This window comes from Rhea americana, unplaced genomic scaffold, assembly GCF_003343005.1.
Source record: "Rhea americana isolate MKP2758 unplaced genomic scaffold, rheAme1 scaffold_137, whole genome shotgun sequence".
In the NCBI taxonomy this organism is placed as follows: domain Eukaryota; kingdom Metazoa; phylum Chordata; class Aves; order Rheiformes; family Rheidae; genus Rhea; species Rhea americana.
The window spans coordinates 1,994,346-2,019,406 of NW_028185450.1; the positions used below are offsets into that span (position 1 = coordinate 1,994,346).

The 25,061-nt window shown below is 36.0% G+C and overlaps 1 protein-coding gene across 5 annotated transcripts in view; it reads right to left on the bottom strand.

Moving 5' to 3' along the window:
* The window catches only part of RYR2 (ryanodine receptor 2), a 449,981-nt gene that overhangs the window by 17,713 nt on the left and 407,207 nt on the right, over positions 1-25,061 (bottom strand). For all 5 annotated transcript variants that reach the window (XM_085298277.1, XM_085298276.1, XM_085298275.1 and 2 more), the window contains 13 exons: positions 23,963-24,043; positions 22,883-22,971; positions 20,886-21,014; positions 19,804-19,908; positions 16,029-16,110; positions 13,587-14,890; positions 13,146-13,210; positions 10,993-11,140; positions 8,494-8,580; positions 7,781-7,999; positions 6,164-6,294; positions 5,262-5,304; positions 2,995-3,128 (listed from right to left, as the gene is read on the bottom strand). In XM_085298277.1, the coding sequence (XP_085154403.1) occupies positions 2,995-3,128; positions 5,262-5,304; positions 6,164-6,294; positions 7,781-7,999; positions 8,494-8,580; positions 10,993-11,140; positions 13,146-13,210; positions 13,587-14,890; positions 16,029-16,110; positions 19,804-19,908; positions 20,886-21,014; positions 22,883-22,971; positions 23,963-24,043 (2,617 nt within the window). The remainder of the gene's footprint in view (positions 1-2,994; positions 3,129-5,261; positions 5,305-6,163; positions 6,295-7,780; positions 8,000-8,493; positions 8,581-10,992; positions 11,141-13,145; positions 13,211-13,586; positions 14,891-16,028; positions 16,111-19,803; positions 19,909-20,885; positions 21,015-22,882; positions 22,972-23,962; positions 24,044-25,061) is intronic.

Here is a 25,061-nt window from a genome sequence, read left to right on the forward strand (position 1 = left end):
AAAAAAAAAAAAAAAAAAAAAAAAAAAAAGACCCAAATCCTCAGGCAATCCATTGATGATAATGTCAACTGGAATCAGGGAGTGCTGGACTTTTCAGCCTGAATCATTCTAATGTTTAAACATCAAAGCTGTTCAGGGCATTGCCAATTGGGGAACATGGGGAACAGCTAGCATTACCATAAGCTCAAGATAAAAAATAGTCTTGCAAAAGTCTTTATTTTTTTTCCCCAAATGATGTATAAACTAAACCCAGGAAGAGTGAGTTTTAATTTATTAACCCTTCACACCAACTTTCTTAGCTGACACTGACATTATCTGTTAAAGGTTCTTTCAGCTTGTCTCAGGAGGCTAATTTAACAGAGAAAAGAATTTTAGAGGGCAGTAACAAGGTTCATGTTTCTAAAGGTTTCAATCATTAAGGAAAAAGTGATAACTCTTACTGACTAAAGCATTTCAATGTAGGTGCTTTGGAATATTTTTCTTGATGTTACTGTTTGCATAGTAGAATACCATTTATTATCAGAAATATCCATTATTTACTAACRTATCAGCTGGGAAGAAGCATTGTTATCATTCTTATTGCACTGTGCCAACTTGCAGATATTCATACTTCTGCTTGAACAAATAAGCAACTTTGTAAATTATGCTGCGCTGATGTCACATCAAATATAAATGGTGGGTATTCTGGTGTACAAATCACCTCAAATAAAACACCTTACTTTTTCACCAGGCACTATGGGTCTGAGGCRTTCTTTGCCAGGAAGACTTGATTCCTTGTAATACCTCTTCCAAATAGTGTACTATGCCAGGGAAACTGACTGTCATCTAGGGCAAAGTCCTAGATTTATTATAGATAACAYTGTTCTCTGAGAAAACACATAACCAGCAAGGGTTAACTGAACTTATTTTCTGTACACTTAATACCTATGATATGGTTTATGTTCCAAACTACGAGAACATCAGATTCTTCACAAGGAATTTGTTGACATTTTTCTCTGAAAGGGAAGAATTCCTCTATCATCTGAGCATTCATGTGAGCCCTGTTTCTCTCCTACAAAATTAGTCCTATGTCACTGGTTGCTGCRGACGCTTGACCCCTAGCTGCCTCTTGTGTGGAGACAGAGTGATGATACCAGAACCAAGAACAGCAGTAAGAAGAGCAAAAGTGACCTCGTTCTGTCACCTCTGAGAAATAACTTTCATCTTAGTGTCTTTCATATTACTCTTTCAAATACACTTCATCTCTGCTGCAGCGGGGTGACATCCCCCTTCTAGAAGGGAGACWTACGGAAAAGAAAGCAGTGCACTGCCTGATTCCCAGTGTGCAAATTGTAATCATCTTTGCTATCTAATTTACCATAAAGCTGCAACTCCATCATCTTCCTTTGTTGGCTATATTTAAGTAATACGGCAAGCAGTACTTTGAGACTGCACCTCTAAGCTGAATGATTCTTCCATTCAGCTCAGGGTTAAAATATAACAGTACACTGAGGACTTTTTTATGCAGTGTACCACTGGGACAGTCAGGATTTTCTGAAGGAACACGGTTACTTGCAAGAATAACTCTCTGAGTTGCCTGCAGGACCGATGAGAGGGAATCCCAGGTCATTTCCACAAAGAAAAGGAGAAGGAATGGTAGGAGTCAAGAAGACAGAGAAAACCTTGGTCATTTGTCTGCATTGCATTGTAGTGTCATTGCAGCATTACATGCTGCATTTGCCTCCTGTGTTAAGAGAGACATARGTATCTGGTTGGGCCTGCATCTGGGCACAGGAAGAAGCAGAAGTACTTGAGYTGGGATCGGCACCAGGTTATATCCATTCTCCAATTTTTTGCCCGAAGATAGTGGAGGAAGGGTTCTGCCCTCAATGCTTTTCCCACCTCTCTCTTYCTTGCACTGTAAATATATTCCAAATGCTGAATGGGGAGTATGTCTGAGTTTTAGTCACTTCATTAGCGTTCATTTCTGAAACCGGTATAAAGTGGATACATGTATGTTCTTTAAGCATATATTTTATGTGAATGGTTCTGTAAATCTCTCTCACAGATGTTTAGTTTCCCAAGTCGCACACATCTATTAAAAGTACGGAATGACTTCTCTTTCTTGAGCTCATACTTTCCAGCCTTTTTTATAAGATCTATCTTTAAAAAATCAGTCCTTGATTCAAGGTAATTCCAATTCACTGGGGGCTTAACTGTCTACCTCACATAATCCTTGTAAATYCATTGAATAAATATTAATTTTAAAGAAAACTGTCTATAAACTCTTAYACCAAAATTTCTGTAGTGTTAAAAGTCCAACTATTCAAACATATTCTGTTCATTTATTTGAAAAACTTTTTCTACATTGCACAATTGGAATGTGCAGTGCTCTAGAGAAACTAAGGTTATTTTRTTTTTCCCTAGAAAGAAGAATTAATATAATTACTCTGACTATATGACTGTCTTAGAACTACTTCTTTTCCAAGACTGTCTCTCAGATGATAGGTAAGGAGGTAGTTCAGGCAAAACAAATTATGAAAAGATTTGAAGAATAAACATCTAACTTCCTAGATTTTACYGGTCACTATTTTAGCACATAAATTTATTTGATGAGTTTTTATTATCAGAATAAACATGGTGTCAGTTTTGTCTATTCTTTCAGCCTGAGTTGAACCAAGAGAATGAYGAAAAGGAGTTTCCAGCCTAGTTATAATGACACTTTATCAGAATAGTGGGAATGTACATTCAAGAAGCTGTGCACTAAACTAAATCTTCACACACAAAGAACAGTAGAGTCCTGCATATATGTTACCATGTCTATAATGCATTAAATCCACTATATAAATTAATTCAAGAATTGATTTATCTTATATAGTCATACATAAAAGAGTAGCAAGAAGATTCAGAGCTGAAAGACAAACTTTGAATGTTTGATTTTAATTTACACCACAAAAAAAAAGAGAGAGAAAAAAAGAAAGAAAACACACAAACAAACCAGAAGCAAATGCTTACACAGCGGATAAGGAGCTATCTTTCTTCGGTTTCTTCTTTTCTCGAGCATCACTAAAATCGAGAGCAGCTTTGTCCATTCCTAGTAACTCACTGATTCTGTCACGGCCATAGAACTCACCATATTTATCCATGACCTAAATTTAGGAAGAATATTCAAGAAAATCAATTGGATAGACCACTTGTTCTTTATTTTGGTTTCTGAAGACAAGAAGGTTAATATACACAGTCTTTTTTGTCTGTTTCCATCTGTCTATCAGTTCACTCAGTAATAATTTTTATTGTTTAATTTCAATCAGTTTGATAAATACAAGAGGTGCCAAAATAATATATTCCTACTTGCTGATAGCAGGAAGAGGAAAGAAACCCAGATGAAGGAAAATTAAATAAGTCAGTRTCCTCACAGACACAAAAAAATGCAGCCTCAGCTTGCACAGGAAAAAAATGTTATGAATATATGAATATTCTAGCCATGGGAAAAGCTTTGATTAGAATAAGACTTCTTTAAAAAAGCATTTGACTCTTGCTAATTATTCTTTTAAGAAAAAAAGATATATAATTTTTTTTGTATAGAATGTTTAGATAACCTGAAAGTGTTGGTTGAGATTTTTGGTTTTCTTCTTTTAAGGGTAAGCATTTCACATCAAAATAATCATGAAAGATATCCCCATTTATTAACCACCTCCATTGCATAATTTTATGAGCTTTTATTATGGTATTTAATATTTCAATGAATATATAATTACACATAATTAAGAATCAAAAGATTTTGAACAGAGATGTAACATGTAAAAATGATTTTACATAAATTCAAACTATCCCCTTCCAATATTATTAAATTTTGTCTTTCTAACAAAATTCAATACATTTCATAGGAATTGTTTCTGTAAATGAACAATTAAATGATGGGACCAAGGAATGCTCTCATTCCACTGAATGYACAACTCCTCCTTATATATAACTGGTCTTCTAATATGCAGAAAAATACTCAGAGCAATATAAAGGTTTGGATTAACAGATCATAACTGAAAGAAATGGTATTTTACAGCCTTCAATAATCAATGTTTTAAATCTTTGTGAATATGTTAGAGAAAAATCTTCTTTTCCACRTGCTTGAGAACAGTGCTTCCTGACTATGGAGACATATGAAGGCATGACAATCACTAGTCAGGGGATTAAAATATGTATATATATATATACACACACACACACATATATATGTATATATATATGTATAAAAGAAAGCATCCTTTGTAAAATACTATATTCGAAGTCACTTAACTCTGTGTAGAACTGTTCCTCAGTCAAAGATAAAGTATCAAACCTTCCAGACGACTTAGAAACATACTCCTTTCCTTTTCAATAGGAATCTTTCAACACTGACCTGCTACATTGACAGAGGCAAAGTAGGATTTTATTTTCTTCCTTCAGTACTCTATGAAAGTTACTCTCTCCTCTTTGTTTAGATAGACAGATAGAAATATATATTTAACTACTACCTCAAACATGCCAAAAATAGTTTCAATAATAAAGTGAAAACACAACTCACAGGATCGTTTCTAGCTAGGCTCATATAAAAGTATTATGAAACAAAAGGGATAGAAGTATTCAAATAGGTATGTTTGCAAAAGTGTGATTCCAAGCTGGCATTAAAATGGTATGAAAGAAGAATAAATCTGGTCAGACAACATAAACACTCCCTTTTCAAAATGTTGTCCAAACATGCTTCACATTGTCCAAACATGCAAACATTATTCACGTTGTAAGACGTGGTGTATATATAACATTTATTTCACTAACAGACGTGGTGTATATATAACATTTATTTCACTAACAACAAGATGAGAAAACATTCAACAAAATATTTATAAGAAATGAACTTCAAAAGTCTTGACTTATGGAGGACTGTTTTTGAATGATAGATATATACACAAAAGTACAGAGATAAAACAATTTTTACACGTTGTAACAAACATAACAGTGTACACAGGTCCACAGAACTACATGAATGTATTCAAAATTTCTCAGATTTAAAAAATAAGCTGCATCTGGAACAAGYTGGAAAGAATAAATATCCAAACTGACCAAAGAAAGTAGTTGTAAGCATAAGATGAGTTAGGAATTCCATTTAAAATGGTACAAGTGGTAATCTACAGTAGATCAAAATTATATTTCACAGAAGTATTGTCCACGTTTCTCCAAACATGAAAATAAATCTGCATTAAAACTTTAATTTGATTTCCAGTACATTTTTAAAAATAAGTTGTTACCTTTCTTTTCACAAATTTGTCCCAATAATTGTTTGGAAAAGACCTGAAAAAAATATAGGGGGAAAAAAAAACATTTTAGAGGATTGTGAAGAGACACAGTAAGTAATAAGACGACACAAGAATTAACTACTGGCTTTTTTTCAAAGGTGCTCTTTGCTGCTATCATCMGCTAGTTGTTTGTGAATTCTCTGCAATGAAGGTTACCAAATTGAGTTGAGCAAGTAACTTGACTGGGAAACGGCAGCAGAACTGATGCCTGGAGACAGGGTTCAAAGTGCATCTGGGCCACACAGTCCCGTGAGGAAGAGTCTTCATGAAACACTAAAAGGATCCAAAGTGTAGTTCACTCTCTATCTGACAGCAGTACTCAATAATCACAATAATTTCAAGTTTAGAAGCAATGGGCACTGAAGCACAAGAAATTCCATTTGAACACTAGAAAACATTTCTTTACTGTGATGGTGGTTAGAAAACTGGAAAGGGTTGCCCAGAGAGGTTGTGGAGTCCCCATCCTTCGAAATATTCAAAACCCGACTGGAAAAGGTCCTGGGAAACCTGCTCTAGCAGACTCTGCCTGTGCAGGGGGCTGGACCAGAAGATCTCCAGAGGTACCTCCTCACCTCAAAGGTTTTGCGATTCTTYGATCACTGTGCTTGCCAAATAAATTCATAGCAATCTTCTCTTTAAGGAACAGAAATTATTTTAAAGCAAAAGCCTGAGAACAGAAGTGACTAAAACTGATACTAAACATTAACATTACAAGTATCTGAAATTTTGTGCACCCTTGCTGAAAATATAGCCATAATTGTTCACTTCTAACAAGCCTGATGGTCAACTAAATAACCTCAGAGACTGAAGAATAATTTACTGCAAAGCTATACAGARACAACGTAAAAACTCACTGTGTGTTGATAACAAGTCTGTCCCACTGCCCTTTAATATCATCTTCTGAGGGCTGTTCAGTTATATACAGCCCATCAAATTCCAATTTCCTTGCCACTTCCTTTTCCCGTTTAAAAATAACCAATGGAACCTGCAGTTGGAAATATAATCATACCAGGAATTTGTTAAAATGTATTGACATGTCCGAAAACTTTTAAGAAGAGATGTATGTTAGAAAAAATTAAGTGAAAAAAATGAACAGAATGAAAGTAGTATTTCATACCATTAAACAACTTGGCTACTGCCCAAAATATTATGAAGAGATAGATGCAGAAGGACCAGATCATTCATAGACATACAACTACAGTGTACTGCACTGTTGAAATACAATGGCTCCTTCAAAAAGAAATAGTCTCACAGTGCCATGGAGCTATTAGAGCTAATAAAGTGAAAGGGCTAAAATGAAAATAATATTAAAACCTTTAAAAAATCTAGAGCAAAAATAGGCAACCATATGTGCCTTTTCTTAAGTGTTTCACAATTGGAAAAAAGGCAATTCATTATGAGAAATAATGATATTGATGTCTTCCATTTCTAGTCAGAGAATAAATATAATTTTAGAAAAACAACCTGGGGAAAGTAGCATAAAGGTCAGAAAAGCTAGGAAGAAGAGGAAATCTCAAAAACCAGACATCTGAGCTTTTATGCTACGTAGCACGCCAACAAGTAAAACAGGAGAATGTGTTTTAGTATTATTGACCTGCAGAGACACTGAAAGTAGTACAAATGAAACACTTAATGTGGCAGCATGATGACCATTTGCCTTGTAGATTGTCTCTTTTTTTTGGCATAGAAAAAGTGTTCTCCATTAAAAAAGAAAAGGAAAAATATTGAGACCCATATAAAAGCTTAACTAAGAAATTATACTTGTAAGGACAAATGAGCAGCCRTACTGGATCAGACCAGACGTCCACTCCGTTTAGTATCCTGTCTTGCACTATGCCATTTAGTATTTGCCTGGGTAAGAGCATAAAAACGGAGGAAAGTACATTCCATATACACTCCTCCAGGCTCCATGGATTTATAGCATTTGGTCTGCCTAAATGAGGCAAGATTCTGCCATCAATGGTGGCAGCTTTATTTTTTATCTAACAGAGATGACCTTCTTGTTAAAGAGATTTAAGTTTCTGCCAAAACATGAAAAGTGGGCATTGGCTATAGTAGGAACACGCAGTACTGGTGGTCCAAGGTACCGCACATTTTTCAAATTACCGAGCTGACAGTCAAGCAATGTGGATGCTGTCACCCAGCTCCTTCTGGCCACATGCATTCCCTGTTTGTCTCTGAAAGTCACAAGTAGTTTCTGATACAGATTACTGCTCCAGTTGTCTGCCTAACATGGTAACTGCGCAAATGCTGATCTTTGATTCAACACCAGACCAGCAAATAAAGCTCCTAACTTCACAAACTTATCTCCTAATTCATTTTCTGTGTAGGTAAAACTAACAGAACAGTTTTTCTTCACGCAGTCCCTCAACCTGCCTAAGCAAAGTTGCTACAACAATGTCATAGTCTATACCACTCAATGGATAACAAAGCTGGGAGCTAGAAAGAAAACAATGTTCAGCGTCTCTTACTTTCAAACAGTAGTATCCTATGATGCAAAAGAAGGAGATGACTGTGTGTAGGATGGCCAAAATCCGCAGTGTGGGCTCCATGTAGCCACTGCTTTCTTCCAGGACATAATGCACTGCAATGACCCTGTTGCTGTCACTTTYGAGGCTGTTCAACTTGGAGCTTTCACCAGCAGGCACCACAGGAACTTCCTTTTCTTCTGGCACAGCAGAGGTGGAGACCTGTTCAAATCAATTAATGTAGTGGTTATATGCCTTTGACAGGAGTTTCATACTGCTACAAGCTAGGTAGCAGAACTGAAGAAAATCATATCAAGGTTGATGCAATCGTGAGCAAAGAATTTTTGCAGAAAAATGTCCCCAGAGACTACTTCACAGAGACCATTCCATTGTTAAACATGTTATGACCCTTCTTTCTCTTTTTTTTTTAATTCTGTTTCCATGCTAGCAAATTTGGTCCACACTAAATTTATCACCTCTAATGCAAGAAAGGGCATAGCCTTCTTGGAAGAAGCTCAGTGAATGCCCCACATTCCCACATGTAAGTCTTTCAGTAAGGCTTTGCCAGAAATTGATTCACATCTGATAATTTTAGAGTTGTAATAACTGTACTAAAGGCTTTGCCAAAGATTATCAGTGGTATTTTAGGCAGCTTAACATACAATGAAACTGATTTTCACAATACGAATTGAAAAGTTATACTATGGCAAATTTACCTTATAGAAGAGCAGGATGAAGTTGATGGCAAAAGCAACAAACAACGCCAACATCCTCATGTTATAAAAGTTTCGAGCAAAATAGTTCTGAAAAGAGAAACAAAACATAAATACTGTTTGCATAGTAATGATAGCATGATCTTCAAGTTACTTATTAAAATTGTTAGGAAACTTTTTATTATGTAACAATTTAAACTACCTAAAGTTGATGAATGTTTAGTCTCAATCTGAAAAAAATATTTTTCCCACATGGCTTCAGCATTTAGCATGGTAGGTTCACAGTGTATGACAAACAGGAAAACTATCAAGTTAATCTTTTTATTAAACAGGCCTAACATAGTCAGAAGAYTGCTTTAAAAACTCTGTCTTAAAAATATTTTTCACATTTTTATATTCTTTCTGACGTCAAAAATCAACAAAAAATAAAAATGGAAGCACAGGTAATTCCATGAGAGATCTTGTTCCAGTATGGTTCTTGCCCAAGCCTCCAATCTAAAGTTGTTTGAATACTTAAATTTTAAAGGACATTTACAAAGGAAATTTATGTATTAAAGTAAATTTATAGTCATTTCCTCTTGTTAATTGGGACATTTTATTTTAAAGAAATTTCACATTTCTAAAGTCTCTGGACTTTAAATGTCTTCCCAACGATTCACCTTCAAGAAGTTCAATACCTATAGTCTATCTTTATCTTTCTATTTATCATTTCTATTTATCTGTTTCTATTTATTAAATAACCATAAAAATCAACATTGCAAAGTACTACACTCAATAATCAGGAAAAGCTCACACACATAACCTATAATCCCAATTTTGCAAATACATTTTCCCAGATAACAACTTCTCTTCCTGTGCCCCACATCATACATTTAATAAACAGCTATATYGCTATGAAATCTGTACATAATCATGCATATTCAAATGAAGGCAGGCTTTCTTTTTCTTTTTTTCTGAGAGGTTACCTTTTAAAGGTGTTACGTTTTTTAATGTAAGGGTTTTTCCCCCCCTTAAGGAGCTTTTTAACAGGATTATAAATACTAAAAATAAAAAGAATAATCAAGCATTTTGAGTAATATATTGTACAAATTCTCTCATATTCTGTATGTGCAATAAAGGACCTTTTGTTCCACCCCATGCAGAAAGAAAGCAGTAAGAATGGCTTCTTACATCCACTCAATACCCAGCTGCAACACAAAGACAGCACAATGTAACAGTAACACTGAACCGTGTTATGTGTACCTCGGTCTTCACTTTACCTCTATATTCTTGCATATGCATTTTTCCCCTTTGTAAATTGTTACTTTTAGCAAGAAACAAAAATGTCAGTATCTACATTTATCTTAAAATCTTTTTACTATTTCAATATCAAATACATTTTTACTAGATCAGCAAAAGTTCACCTGTRCTCTAAGTATCATGAATAAAGAGCTTCCCTCACTAAACATTACAATGCTATAAAAAATGTTGTAGAAATGCACGTTTTGCCTTGCCTCTCTTTCTGACAATGCACAAACCTTTCCAGCATACATTTTCAATATTTTTTTCTCTTTTACCTGGAAATMTGCCCACATTTCAGGCCAAATCTTAGAAGACTAGTTAGAAATTATTAAATGAGACTAGTAGAAGAAAAAAATAAACGCAATTTGCATAACTGCTGCAAGATTAGATCACTTCATGCTGAGTTCAAGAGCAAAATTTAAACACCTACTTCCCTATTAAAACTGTGGCAGCAGTTTTGTAGTTTTGCTACATTATTCATATTAGAAGTAGTCTGTCCCCACACAACTATATCTACTACTATATAAAAGAGTGATTTCTTCTTGCTTTGGATTTGTCTAGATTCACAGAATATATGCATAATCTCCTGACTAGTAAAAACTAGTTCTACAGCAAATTCAAAAATACTGTACGCTCCTGCAAAACTCTCAAATACAGTTATAATATTTTAATTAATCTTACTGTCTGTAGTTAGGAGGATAAGGTTTTCAAACAGTAATTTGCTATTTCATGAAAATCTGTAACATTTTTTTCTTAAAATATTTGTATTTGGCATTCCAAGAAGTTTTAGGCTAAGCATTATCACCTATTATTTAGGCTAAGTGCTTATCACTTCCCAAAGACGCCTCTCGGGGGAAGTGAAATCCTTCAGGTTCTCAACCTGCTGTGAAAATTCCAGACTGGACAATACTTACCTTAAGATAAGAATGCAAGGCTTTTTCTAGTGATGCACAAGCATCTCTGAAGGCCTGTGTTTTCAACAGTAACTGTCATACTCAGAATTAATATTCTGTCTATTCAATTATTTGGAGTTTTTTCCTCTATCACTCTCATTAAGCTTTTGCCTTTAGGCCTTTTTTAGGTTGACTGTGCACAGAAAAATGAGTGAGATTTATTAGACACAAACTTGTCTTCTTCAGGTTGGTAGAATGCGTGTGGTGCACATCCCTCCCAAAATCTTAACACCGTCAACAGCTTACACATCTAAACACAACATCTTACAAGAAGCTTCTGCTGATATGCAATGATTTTTTTCCAAAAAGCTGATTCCTGAACTTCTGGCTCTCCATATCTGTGAGTATGAAGCTGTCTTAGTTTCTGTTTTCCTTTGTCTTCCTTGGCTTTGTCTTCTTTTTCCCCATCTTCTCCTCTTAGGACACAAGTGAAGCCAAAAGAACATCACATTAATAAAATTAACAAGCAAAAAGTTATAGTCAGTTCCATAAGGAAAAAATAACATCATCTCATGAGGCTCAAGTAGTCATGATTCATGCAGTGCGCCCACATGGTTAACAAGGAGAATTATCCCACTTCAGCCTAAAGTATTAGCAASGGCAATAGTAAGTCTACAGATAATTACAGTTACTGGTTTGTCATCTTGAAGCAAGGATGCTAACTAGTAGTGGCAGGCAATCAAGAATATGCCAACCTTATTACCTGAAGCTCTGCCTCCTAATTGTGCAGCTAATACTTGCCCAGTAAAATATCTGTAAGCTTGTGGAGAGCTCCCCTCTCACCTCATGCACTTGAACCACCTGGTTCTCAAATAGGTTGCAGAAAACTTCAGTTCCTCTTGTATTTACAAGCCAAGTCTCCAGATTCAMATTCTGCATTTCTGCCCAACAGCTGAGGACTTCGTAAGTACCCACTCCAGGTAGGGAGAGGAGTAAGAAGGTTTGACAGCATTTTTATCTGTGATTATAACGTGCCCCRATTACAGAAAGCCAAAGTTAGCAGTGGGTTACCCACTCCAAACATACGATCTGAGGAACCGCGAATTTTCTTGGAAGTTAATTTGACCTGACACATGCTAGATGCTAGATGAAAGGAACACAGAAGCCTGTTTGAAGCCAAACGAGGGTGAGAGGCAAGCATAAGCTACATTATTCATTTCTCTGTATCTTTCTACAAACAGAATAACTGATTTCTTAAGCTTCTCTTCTTAGTGGAATATACTCAAGAAACTTTCACTTGAAACTTTGACTTATATTAGGACCTGTTTCAGGGTAGCTAACAAGTGTCAAGCACTGCACTCTTCACAAAGAGTATTACTGAAACTCAAGAATTCAAGCACTGCAATCAAGAGTCAGCTTCAAAAGTCAGCAAGACACTCCTTCAGAAAGTTGTACTGGCTGCTTTGGAAATTTGCTGCACTGATTAAAAAGAAGTTTTTGCCATTCCAGAAGGGCAATAAGGACAGAGCTTGAAACTAAGGAATCCGCTTGCAATTTGGACAGTGACATTTTAGTTACAGGAACCATACAGCAGGAACCATGAATAAGGAGACAGAGTGCCATACTTTTTGCTACTTAAATTCAAGCCTTTTTTTTCTTTCATTATTTTTATTCTGAACTACTACAGTTAATGCGAGATTTTAAGCTGCTTTAAAAAGACTAAAATTATCATTTAACAAATGTTTGTTCTCCATAAAGACATAAGACTACTAAAGTAATTCATCAAAATTATATCAAACTAATATGATTTTGCAAAATCCAAGTAACTCAAAACATGTAATAAAAAATGGAATGGGCAAAACAGATTCAAGCACCACTGATGCATAATTGCTCTATAAAACCCAAGTGTCCTTATGATTTTTAAGAGGTTTTCTTCTAGCTTTCACACTYGCCAAGAATACCTTAAACAAATGCATGAAAACGAGCCCAGTGAGAACTGTCCAACAGAAGACTTACCTCTCAGAAAATACTAATTTAGCAGATTCAAAATATACTAATTCCATCAAAATTCTCAGTGAACATTGAGATCACTGCAACTATGTCTTTGTAAATAAATGTGTCTTGTATAAACATGCTGCCTCCTAGGACTTCCTTCTGGAACTGTAGTCAAGTAACCTTTTAACTCCTGTGAGGAAGGGCAGGAAGTTACCTCACAAGTTCTGTAAATTCTAGCTAAAAGAAACTAAATCATCATTACAAAGTATGCTGCTGAAGAAGCAAATTCATTAAATCTCTGAGTGATGTCATTTTCCTTTTCATTCTGTTTCTTTGCAAATGCCTGCCGATGATGAGGATGAATTAAAAAAAAATCATAAATGTGGAATGTAAATGGACAAAAAATTTAAAGGTGAAGGAGAAAGAGCTGAACCTTCAGTGAAACAAATCACAGTTTGTAGGATCAGAGCTTAGAGTAATACATACTCTGCTTTTTCAGGTTCAGATTTTGTTTCTTCCTTCTCTTCCTTTTCATCTTCTTTCACCTGCTCCTGGACAAAGATAAAAGAAAAGTACCTAGGCACTATTATATAGCACACAGTCTTAAAACCTAGTTCAAAGGATACAAAGTACTGAACATTATGACTGGATTTTTTTTTAACGACACACTGAGGGAAGATCTTTCAATTTACATTTCTGAAGATGCATTTTAATACTGATTTAACAGCAAACAAAAAAAAAATATGTACCTAGTGAAGGTAGTGAGGCTTCAAGTTTCTGACCTGAGAGGGCTAAACTTTAGTGATTTTATGTGATTCTTTAAAAAACACATCACAAAAAACAAACATAGATGCAAGTTTTGTTTCAAGACTGTACTTAACATATTGGAAAGAAAACCATATGGCAGAAAAAAATACATATACTTACCTGTACTTTTTCCTGCACCTCAGGCATTGGAACTAAGGAAGGAGTGCTCAATAAATCACTCAAACCAGCATTTGGATTATGAGGGATCAGTTTATACTGGCCACCTTCTCGTTTCAAATCCAAACCAAATATATCTGAGAGTAGATCACTATCATCTGATAAAGTTCTCAAATCTGTCAGGTCTTCCGTAGGCAAGGCAGTTTCTGTTGGTTTCCTCTCCCCTTCTTCTCCTTCCCCACGCACCTCATCCTGAGTAGGATCTGGCATATTAGCTAATAGTTCAGCCACCTTGATTTTCTTTGCTCCTTCTACTAGGCTTCCTCCAAGTAGCAAACTGCACACAATGCGAAAAAAGCCTCGGAAGACRCTACATGCAAAATGCAGTAAGCCCATCAAAATGCTCCAATAAGAAGAAAACAAAGCCAAGATCATGTCCTTCACAGTCATTTTCTTCATCTTTTTCATTTGCTTCTTTAGGCTCTTCATGCTGAGCATTTTCATAAGAGTGAGTAAATTATACTTGAGGGCTACTAATGCTGATTTCATAGTCACAAGAGAGAAAAACCCCATTCTAGGATCYTGTTCCTCAGGTTTATCTTTCTCATTCTCCTCTTTACTTGCTGACCTTTCATTCAGATCTGATTCAGAGATCTGAGCAGCCAGTTGCATTTCAAAGATGGTATCCTCACAGAAATTAACAAAAAGCTCCATCTTTTCTTTCTCTCCTCCTTCATTTACAACATCAAATATAAATTGTCTCTTTGATTCTTTTACCTGAGGTTTCTCCCACTGAGTCCGACTTGACTCACTTATTTCAAAATAAACTCGTTCAATGCGTTTTGCACTGCCCATGATTTCTATGCGTCCAAGGAAGGGCTGAAAATAATTCAGGACACTTTCCGAGAGCTCAAGAAAAGTCTGTAAGCGGGTGTCATGGGGCATGTGTTCTGAGAGGTTGGTCAGGAGAACAGCAACATTGAAACCAATGTCTTTGGCAGGTTCGTGGAATCGTTTCACAAACTCCTCATAGTCCAGGGTCTCATTCTCATCTGTTTCAGCACAYGATAGTAGAAACTCAGTTTCAGACTGAGTGTAATGCTTATGGCTTTCCATTGCCTTGTGAAAATCCCTCTTTGAAATTATGCCTTTACCATCAGGGTCATATTCTTTGAATGCATCAGAGGAAGTCAAATCCTTCAGTTTTAAGAACATATCAAAAAACTTCAGAATCATCTCCACGTTGTTGGACGATTCCACAAGCATATCAACCATCTGCTTGCCAATAGTTCCATTCACAACATTACCTAGACATGATGACAATGAGTCAAAGATATTGATGGCAGCAAACATTTTGGCAAAGAAAAGTGTTTARTAACAACTTGTGAAATAATCACATGGTAAAAGCGAAAAGCTGTTGACTAGCTCTCTCCTATGAAAAAGTCAGCTGTAAATTAGAAATCTTCTACTAAAAATACTGTCCTTAGGCATGGAAAAACCATGGAAACCAAGGAGGAATTAGCAAATCATACAGACAGATGTCTGTTAAATTCAATAACATATTAACCACCACGCAGCTTTTAAGACTAATACCACAAATATTTTACTGTAGCGTGGCATAGACAAAACTAGTATCACATCAGTTAGGATGAATAGTTCTGTAGTTCACTCACAGACTGCAGCTTRCACATAGTATTTTACTTTGCTTCTAGTGACTGTCTACAAGCCAAGCAGCAGCAGTCGCAACCCTTGCTACACTGCAATCACTGYAATCCTTGCTGCACTTGCTGTCTTCCCAGTTTACTCAAGAAAATAAATATGATACAGTACCTCTAAGATGCAAAAGGAAAAATAGATATTTGTGTCATCTATATTTGTGTAAGTCTTGGTGGTCTACTCTCAGGAGCATTAATATGATACTATGCAAGATAGATGAATAAATAGTAATAGTTCTTGCAATGATCATGTTCTCTTGGGTATTCTTGCAAAACTGTAATTGCAAGGTATTAGCTAAAGTAGACCTTGAACCTAGTGCCTGGCTAAATCAAAGCTTGTTCTTTATGGCTAAGATCATTACCAATACAAATGCAATACAATAATGCTGTTAATAACACTGAGAAATGGTTCACTAGCTACAATTTAGGATTCTATTTCACAAGTAACTTCTCCAAAGCCAAAAGAGAAGCCAAAGTCATAAGAACAAAATAAAACTTCTGCCAGACCAGCTTTTTACATAATTCTGACATTCAGAATTAATATAATCTAACMTACTGAATATAAATCTTCCATGTACTTTAAGATCTAGTAACTCCTCTCATAAGTGATAATGCAAATTAAAAACTGAAAGGAAAATGAAGCATTACTTTTAACATGAAGAAAAACTAGAAAAGTAAAAAAAAGTGCAAAACAACTCTAAAAGAGAATTTCAAAAMAAATTTGAACTACCTTCCAGCATAGACAGCAGCATGACAACCATATCCTTCTGAAGATCCATTAATTCTTTCAATAATTCAATTTGACTGGAATCCTACATAATGAAAACAGTATGTTATATGTTTATTGACTTTTTGACATTTATATATCTACATGTAGATTTCACCCTGGAAAGTAAGACTTAGAAATTAAGAGGCTATTAGAACGAAAGGGGATTATGCCATGTAAATATATTTAAATGMTTGACTTTTGACAGGATCAAACATAACTGAATCGTTAGTTTAGAAGCCAATAACTTAATAGAGACAAARCGAAAACTGAAGTTGATGAAAATCTTTAAAGCAATAACTGGTGTATCCAGCTCACAGGATTCACCAAGGGGAAATCCTGCTTAACCAATCTGATAGCCTTCTCTGATGGAATGACTGGTTGGGGACGTTGTGTACCTTGACTTCAGCAAGGCTTTTGACACTGTCTCCCATAACATCCTCCTAGGTAAGCTCAGGAAGTGTGGGTTACACGAGTGGACTGTGAGGTGGATTGAGAACCGGGTGAAAGGCAGAGATCAGAGGGCCATCATCAGTGATGTGGAGTCTAGTTGGAGGCCTGTGGCTAGTGGAGTCCCCCAGGGCTCAATACTGGGTCCCATCCTGTTCAACTTCTTCATCAATGACCTGGATGAGGGGACAGAGTGCCTCCTCAGCAAGTTTGCTGTGGTACCAAGCTGGGCGGAGTGGTTGATACAGCTGAGTGCTGTGCTGCCATTCAGAGAGACCTGGACAGGCTGGAGAGTTGGACAGAGAGGAACCTCATGAGGTTCAACAAGGGCAAGTGCAGGGTCCTGCACCTAGGGAAAAATAACCCCAGGCACCAGCACAAGCTGCAGACTGACCTTCTGGAAAGCAGCTCTGCAGAGAAGGACCTGGGTGGGAGTGCTGGTGGATGAAAAGCTGACCATGAGCCAGCAAGGTGCCCTTGTGGTACCAAGCCAATGATATCCTGGGGTGCATTAGGAAGAGTGTTGCCAGCAGATCGAGGGAGGTGATCCTGCCCCTCTACTCAGCCCTGGGGAGGCCTCATCTCGAGTACTGTGTCCAGTTCTGGCCTCCCCAGGACAAGAGAGACATGGAGCTACTGGAGAGAGTCCAGTGTAGGGCTACGAAGATGATCAGAGGGCTGGAGCAYCTGCCCTGTGAGGAACGGCTGCGAGAGCTSGGCCTCTTCAGCCTGGGGAAGAGAAGMCTGAGGGGGGATCTTATCAATGTGTACAAGTACCTGAAGGGAGRGTGTCAAGGGKATGGGGACAAACTCTTTTCAGTTGCCCYGTGTGACAGGACAAGAAGCAATGGGCAGAAATTGAAGCACAGGAAGTTCCTCCTGACCGTGAGGGGGAATTTCTTCCCTGTGAGAGTGACGGAGCACTGGACCAGGTTGCCCAGAGAGGTTGTGGAGTCTCCTTCTCTGGAGACATTCAAGGCCTGCCTGGATGCAACCCTGTTTAACATGCTCTAGGTGACCTTGCTGAGCAGGGGGGTTGGACTAGATGATCTCTAAGAGGTCCCTTCCAACCTGACTGATTCTATGATTCTATGATGTCTCTGTAATGTTTCATGTTACCTAAAATAATGCCATTATCAGTGTAATCAGGTTCACAGCTGTAAAGTCCTATAAAACCAACAAGAATGGCGATAGCATACAAAGTGTAACATGATTGAAAAATGACGGATTCCATTATTAACTGCTGAACCTTTTTTAGGGGGTGAGGGACAAAGAAAAGTTGAAATACAATTTCAAAATTAAAAGCAATAAGTTCCACTAATATACCCTTAAATAACCGACAATATTGGTTCTTTTAGCCATATTTTATCCTATTCAACTGATCAGATTTACTATTTTGCCTAAGAATGATCTCATCCTGTAGTCTATCGAGATAATATGTTCATCTGACTCCTTCCTTTCTTTCTGAGTAATACTCAGCATCTTGCTGTCACTATGGCCTACTCAAGCATTGCTGGGCTTCAGTAGTAAACACAACAAATTCAGTGTACTTTAGACAATTTGTATCTTGTATTGAAAACAAAAACGATTTGAAATTGTAAAGACATCTCTAATTAATTTTCCTTCCAAGTCTTCTTTAGAAAACTTCTTACTTCAAGGTGCTTATAGTCTGGATAATTTGTTTATTTAAATASAAATTTCTAAATTTAATTTCTAAATTAAAAACCCTCACTTCTATTCTGGTCACGCTCAAGGTTATGCTAGCTCACCAAATGAGATCCCAGATGCCAAGAGCTTGATCTCTAGGCAAGCGAAAGACACCATCACTATTTATCATACATTTGGAGTAAACTGTGTTCCTGTCATTCCACAGAACAGCACAAGTACCTCCGTGTACTACTGCGGATCTGGCTGTTGAGAAAAGCTGCTTGTATCTCTTAAGTGACAGGGTGAGTATCATTATTTTCTAGATTCAGTAACTGTGACATGGTGTGAAGCCACTCTGGGCACTACAAAGTCGTCATTACTCTGAAACAAAGTCTTGTCAGCAGTCACATCACCTTTCATAATCAATACACTGCGTCCATGCACTTGACTTATTCTCTATAACTATTCAGATATCACTTTCTGTGTCTGTGCTGCCTTGCTCTTTCGGGAAAAAATCACAGTAGTCRCTACTGTGGCCTACCCAACCATTAACTATTTTTTCCATTCTTAAAATAGCTAATATTCTGGTAACTATGATAGTATGTGTATACACTTAGAAATACACATCAGTGGAAATCCACTGCTGTTCTTTGGATCATTCCAGAGAAACAGCTTTCACTATGTTGCCAAGGTCTGGAAGAAGACATCTATCCATCCATAAGGAATGAGAAGCATACCTGTATCACTGACAAAGTTCAGAGATCTAAGCGATCAATTTACTTTCAACAATAAAGTCCCAAGGGCTGGGAAGGAAATCTTTTGAGGGAGACTATTTTCATTTATGTAACACATTCATAAAATATTTACATGGATATTTGATCTGWAATGGATTCAAATAGTAAAAACTGAAAACCTCATAGCCTTCAGAGTTGTATTACTTAACAACAACAAAAAYATTTTCAAGCTTATGACACTTTTCTCCAAGAATGTCAAATTATTTAAAAAATTCAGGCTCTCTGCACTCAATTAAAGATGTGTACTATGGCATACTGAACACTCTTCTTTAAAAGTTAAGCTAAAAAACATACTGCTTAATGGTAGGATTCTTCTYGTTTAATTTTAGCCCTCTAAAGAGCTGTCTCTGACAGTCTCCTATCCTACCTCTGTAGCCCATGAAAAGAGCAATAACATTCAAAAGCAACACACCCATTCTAAGGTCGGATGTCCTCTTTCTCTACTGAAAGGAAAAGTGTCTTAGAGGCTTAGACGTCTTCACTGAACTAGACACCTAAATGTGGAAGACGGCTTCTGTGTAAAAGACTCGTGCAAAATTGCAGAAAAAATGGCGACAGAACTTTGATGTAAAAATATAGGGTCTGGCTATCTTTTTCTGAACTCAGGTAATATGTTTCATTTATCTGTAACTGGTTTCATGTGTACTGTCAGTAATCCTATTACAGACCTGCTACTCATGTCCACTGTAATTTTAAAATTTATACCCTCTGCTGTATTTGACCACCTCTTTGTCTTTTCCTCATGCTTCCACTACTGACTGTTCTATTATTCATGACTCAAAAAATATTAACAAGTCAGTTGATCTTTACTAAAACGTTAGTAACTTAAAAAGGAAAAAGCAAGATACCTGGGACAGTTTCATCTGCATGTGGGCAAACACATGAAGAAAACCAACCACTGCATCCCACAGCCGGCTGTGTGCCAGACTTTGCTGGTTCCCAGTACATGGTCCCTGTTCAGGTGGTGAAAAAGGAAAAGCAGGGTTTATTTGCAAGAAACAATAAAAACAGGAAGGAAGACATAGAGGTAGTGCACAGTTGGGCTTGTCCTTCAGAAACTGCTAAGAAAAACTACACATACATAGCATTATCTATTTCATAATATCACTGACTCAAGCAACGCCAATTCCTAATAGTCATTCACAGTCTGGCTGGTTTAGCCAACTAAGTACAAATGTACTAATTCAGAACCACCAAAACTCTATCTTCTTGCAACTTTAAGCTGCAAGTGCTGAAGGGGTACAAACTTTCAAAACAATTCTTCTCTATTTTGGACTGTAAAACAGAAATCTTTTTATAAAGATTGATGTGGTATTGGTGTAAGAGATCAGAGAAGCAGGATCCTCTTTTTTTTTTTTTTTTTTTTTCCCAGAATATCCTACATGTTCTAGAACACAGCACTAAAGAATATTTTTCCAAACATTCCGAATTCTGAAGTATATGAATTTAAGATCTTTGGATGACTGAAATGACATTGAATAAAATCTTTATTAGCTAATAATTACAAAAGACAAATAGTTATAAAATCCTGAAAGTTTTCTCGTAAGACCTTTACCTCATTATTGAGAGCATAGTATGGACAAATCTCATGGAACAAGGTTTTTTTAAGACCTTTTGAAATAAATCATTCAGTGAACACCACATTCTTTCTTTGCTGCACACAACCCAAAGCCTTCTTAGAGCACAGGACATTTACTTTCCTCATTAACCTTTCACTAGTGTTCATCATGTCCTGCCAGTCCTTGCTCTTTTCATTCTCCTAACTGTAAATTTGACTAAATTGCTAAAGTTCCGAAAGAGTAGTGACAGTTATATAAATGTATCTACATTGCATCTCTGTTGATATTACATCTATCTACATTAGATCTTTCTGCCAGAAGTACAATGAATTTCTGTAAAAATCCATAAAATTATAATGAAACTCATTTACCTGGATATACTCTGTGAGAGTATTGAAAACTTGTTTTGCAACCTGGATGGCTTTGGAAAAGTTTCGCTGTCCTTGCTCATCAATAACATCCTTCCCAGAATAATACCAATAGAAATCACTAATGGATTCCTAAAAACAGGTGTGAGAAGCACAAACAGATTATGTAGCCAAACTGCCTTTAACTGGTTCTTCTGCAGGATAATAAAAATAACATTAGATAGTAATATACTTCTGAAAAGTGTTTAGTTTATATAAGTATTCTAGAATTTTAAAAAGTAGTTAGTTTAATATTTAGTTTTAAATGATCCTTCAAAGATTCTCAAGTATGATTTCAAGAACTATATATATATATATGTGTGTGTGTGTGTGTTTATATTTTGATCTCAAGATAAATCAGTATGAATCAGAATAAACAGAAATGAAGAAAAAATCTCAAAATCTAAGCTTTAAAAAGCTTAGATCTGTTGGTATCTGCTCTTAGAAGTGCAAGCAATTGCATTGTGAAAAGGAGTATTCACTGGTACTGCAATGCTGTATGCTGTTCATTAAACAATCTCTCTTTATACTTTGTGCTTGGCACCTAGTCATTAGTGGGAATAAATGTTCCTTTCTCTGCATGATTCTTCCTTCTGTCTACCCCAAAGAAAAGTTAATAAAAGTTTCAACAAAATAAGCAATGCAAAAAAAMCATTTTCTAGTCATTGTTATTACTAGTGTTCCTACAACTTCTAGAGCATGTATAAGGCTAAGCAGCAGCATTGGTAACAGCAGCAACTTAAAAAAGATCAGTTTTCACAGACTAGAATTCTTAGACACAACAAATAAAAGGCTAAAGGAAAAATTTAACTCGGTAAATTTAAATTAACATAGTAGATTAAGTGTCATGTACAGTGCTGTGGATGAGAGATATGAGAAACAGGTAAAAAAAAATATATTAAATATAATAAATATTATTTATTTAAACATAAATATAGGTTGTTTATCATGAAATATTTTTTGTGTCTTTCACTTCATTCAGGAAACAAATTAGATTTTTTTTCATTTTTCTGTAACGAGTTGTGACAATGTGATGTTTTCATACTTAAAGATTATGAAAAGAATTCAAATTAGAGGGTTAAATGGTTTTTAATCTTGCCTCTGCTTTTATTTTTTTCTGTATTAGGCAACAGTTCTTACACTTCATGTCGTGACATGACTGTCCATACAACAGACCTATGTTCAGACAAAAACGTGGGTGAAAAAGCAATTGGTTGAACCTTAACTTGAGCAATACAAAAGAATTTACAGCCAAAGAGTCATCTCAATCAACGACTGGCTATTTCAATTTGCAGTTCAAGTGAGTTCCTATTCACTGATGCTTACTGCTTACATAGCATGTATCTACTTTCCACCTGCTCTGGTTGGTTAAAAGACTCCATTATATTTTCACATTCAGATAATGTTTGACATCAGTCTTTCATGCTTTCACCACCTTTGACTCTCACAGTGCAAAATTTAAAGAACTGTAATCAGTAAAGAATTACAGATTTTCTCTTCAGAAACGTGGGTTTCGGTGAGCAGGACAAACGTAGTGACAAATCAGTGTGCATCTCTGGTAAAGTTTGATTTTACTGTAAATAGGACTTTTGTGGCAACAAACCATTTATTACTGAAGGAAATTCCAGAGAAATTAAGAAACTCAGAGTCTTCAAGTACAAGACATCTGCCTTTGATCTTGCTTCCCTAACGTAAACACAATCAGAAAATGCAGGTATATTCTTCTTGAGGAAAAATATAAAAGAAGGAACACTTCATGGAAAAAGTTGGCTTTCTTTCTTACTGCATTATTAAGGTGAGCCAACCTTTGGTGAGATGGCTTGTACACTAAATGTACAAGAAAATAGAAAGTAGAAACATACTGCCTTATGACAAAAATAAATAAAAAGCTGTGCTGGTAAATGTTGCACAGATCTAAGTAACGAATTTCATCTACTTCATTAGTGTATAAATTAATGTACCTGAACTCTCAATAAGTAATCCACTGTGGAAATGATAATATTAACAGTTGTGTTGTTACCAGTCTGAGTTCTCAGGTAATTCTGAAAATCTAAAAACACAAACAAAAGCTGAGTTTATATTTACTTATAAGTCAAACCCTTAAAAAATTACGTATTCAAACTAATCCTGATTAAATGTGATCTAAGAAAGTATAGCTTAAAGGAATGGAAAATCTTTTTTGTTTACAAGTATGCTTTAATTGCAACAAACTTTTTAACTCTCAGAGTTTTAGCACTTCTTTGTGGAGATCAGACATCAGTCTGTCAATAAAACCCTAAGCCAGAACTTTTATCATCTCTTTCATCTGTAAAACTTTAACTAGGCATTACTTCTGACMAGTTTTACACCTTTAGAACTCCATTAATACTAATGGAATTGGATCTAGTCTACACTTTGCTGAATAAAAGCAAAATTAAGTTCCATTATTATAAATTCCTGATTACAAAGTCATAAATAAGTCCCACAGCTAAAAATCTTTTTCTTTTTTTTTTCAATTGTACACAGAGACTTCCAGGAAACATAATTAATAATGAAAATATGCTTCAGGTAATGACTGATATTTGCTTGATTTCGTATTTTAAAAACATGCTACTTCCACAAAGATCTCCTGTATGTCCTTGTAATGACGCACAAAATTCCAACTGCCATTTGTGACAAATAGCATACCGCAAAGTCTACAAATACCAAGACATGATAAATATACTAAAAGGCTTACCTATTTTACTCTTCCTCTCAATCACTGACTGGAAGTTATAAACCATGCACACCTTCCTCTATAATTTACCTTTCCCAACAAGTCAAGATCCAAAACTCATCATTTTGGAAACCATTATTTTCTCCACAAAGTTTAAATGGATAAAAAAATAAAGAAAACTTGCATTCCACAATTCCACATAAATATTTTGCTTTTACTTACAGGCCAGCAGCTTAAATCACCTTTTGTAATATTTTCTGAAAGTTGCCAAACCATGAGCAACGAAGAGCTTTTAACCTTGGTTACCATCCCCCTGACTTAACTGGCCGGCAGCCTGCCCACAAACCTGAATTATGCCCTTCACAGAGCAATTGGAGGAAGCGGAAGAGGTCACACGTGAATTCATCATCCTGCATCACCTTTTCTCCTGCAGAAAGGCCAGATGGAAGCACAAATTATTGCAGGCTGCCACGTAACTCCCCACACCCCCCGCCCCAAAGAAAAYCTCCACATTTAATTTAAAAGAAGAGAGAAAAAGAAGAGAGAAAATTTATAGCCACTAATTGGAAGCATATATGACTTGTGCTTGGCAGATAGTTACTTCATTTTTTTTTTWAAAAAATAATAAATTATAAAACATAATGTTCTCCTTATAAAATGTAGCAGTATGAGCTTGGCAGCATTTTAGAAATAATCCATGATTCACATTCTTGTTTTATTTTGGTGGGCATGAATACTGCACTACATACAAAGGTGAGGACTGGATTAGTTTTGTTCCTGTTTATGACAAAAATAGGCACTTAAAAATACAAAAGATTTAATCAAATTAATGAAAAATATTTCTCAAATTAACTGTCACATTTAAAATAATTTTTAAAATACCCTAAAATAACCCAACCAATATACAGCTATCTGCACTCTCAAATTCTCAAAAAATCACAAGTGATTTTGAGGATTTAGCATAGTTTGTTATTGACACAGAATGAACGCTGGGCATCTGACTCCCTTTATAAAATAAAGCACTAAACTTATGACGAACCTATGTGCTTTGCTGAATTAGGCCCTTCAGTTCATTTTTTAGGTAGACAGTTAATATCAAACTACATAAAGCTTCAAATCATTTTTCTGATTCTCCACAGGAAAACAGTATGCTAAAAAGCCCTCAGTTAATGCATCACTACTTCAATTAYACCAGTATATACAGTACTGCACTCTGCACACTGAAGTGTGAAGATGGGACGCATCCGTTCACCTAGGAAAACGTCACAGACTGAGAAAGAGAAGCCGATGGACAGCTAATGAAAAGAGGACAACAGCGGAGCTGTTCAAAACAAATACACGTCACCTATTAAATGTGAGGAATTTCCCATTTAGGGCTTTGTACAAGTATTCCGAATGTGCATCCTGGCAACAAAAACGGAAACTGTAAACACTTTTTCATTTTG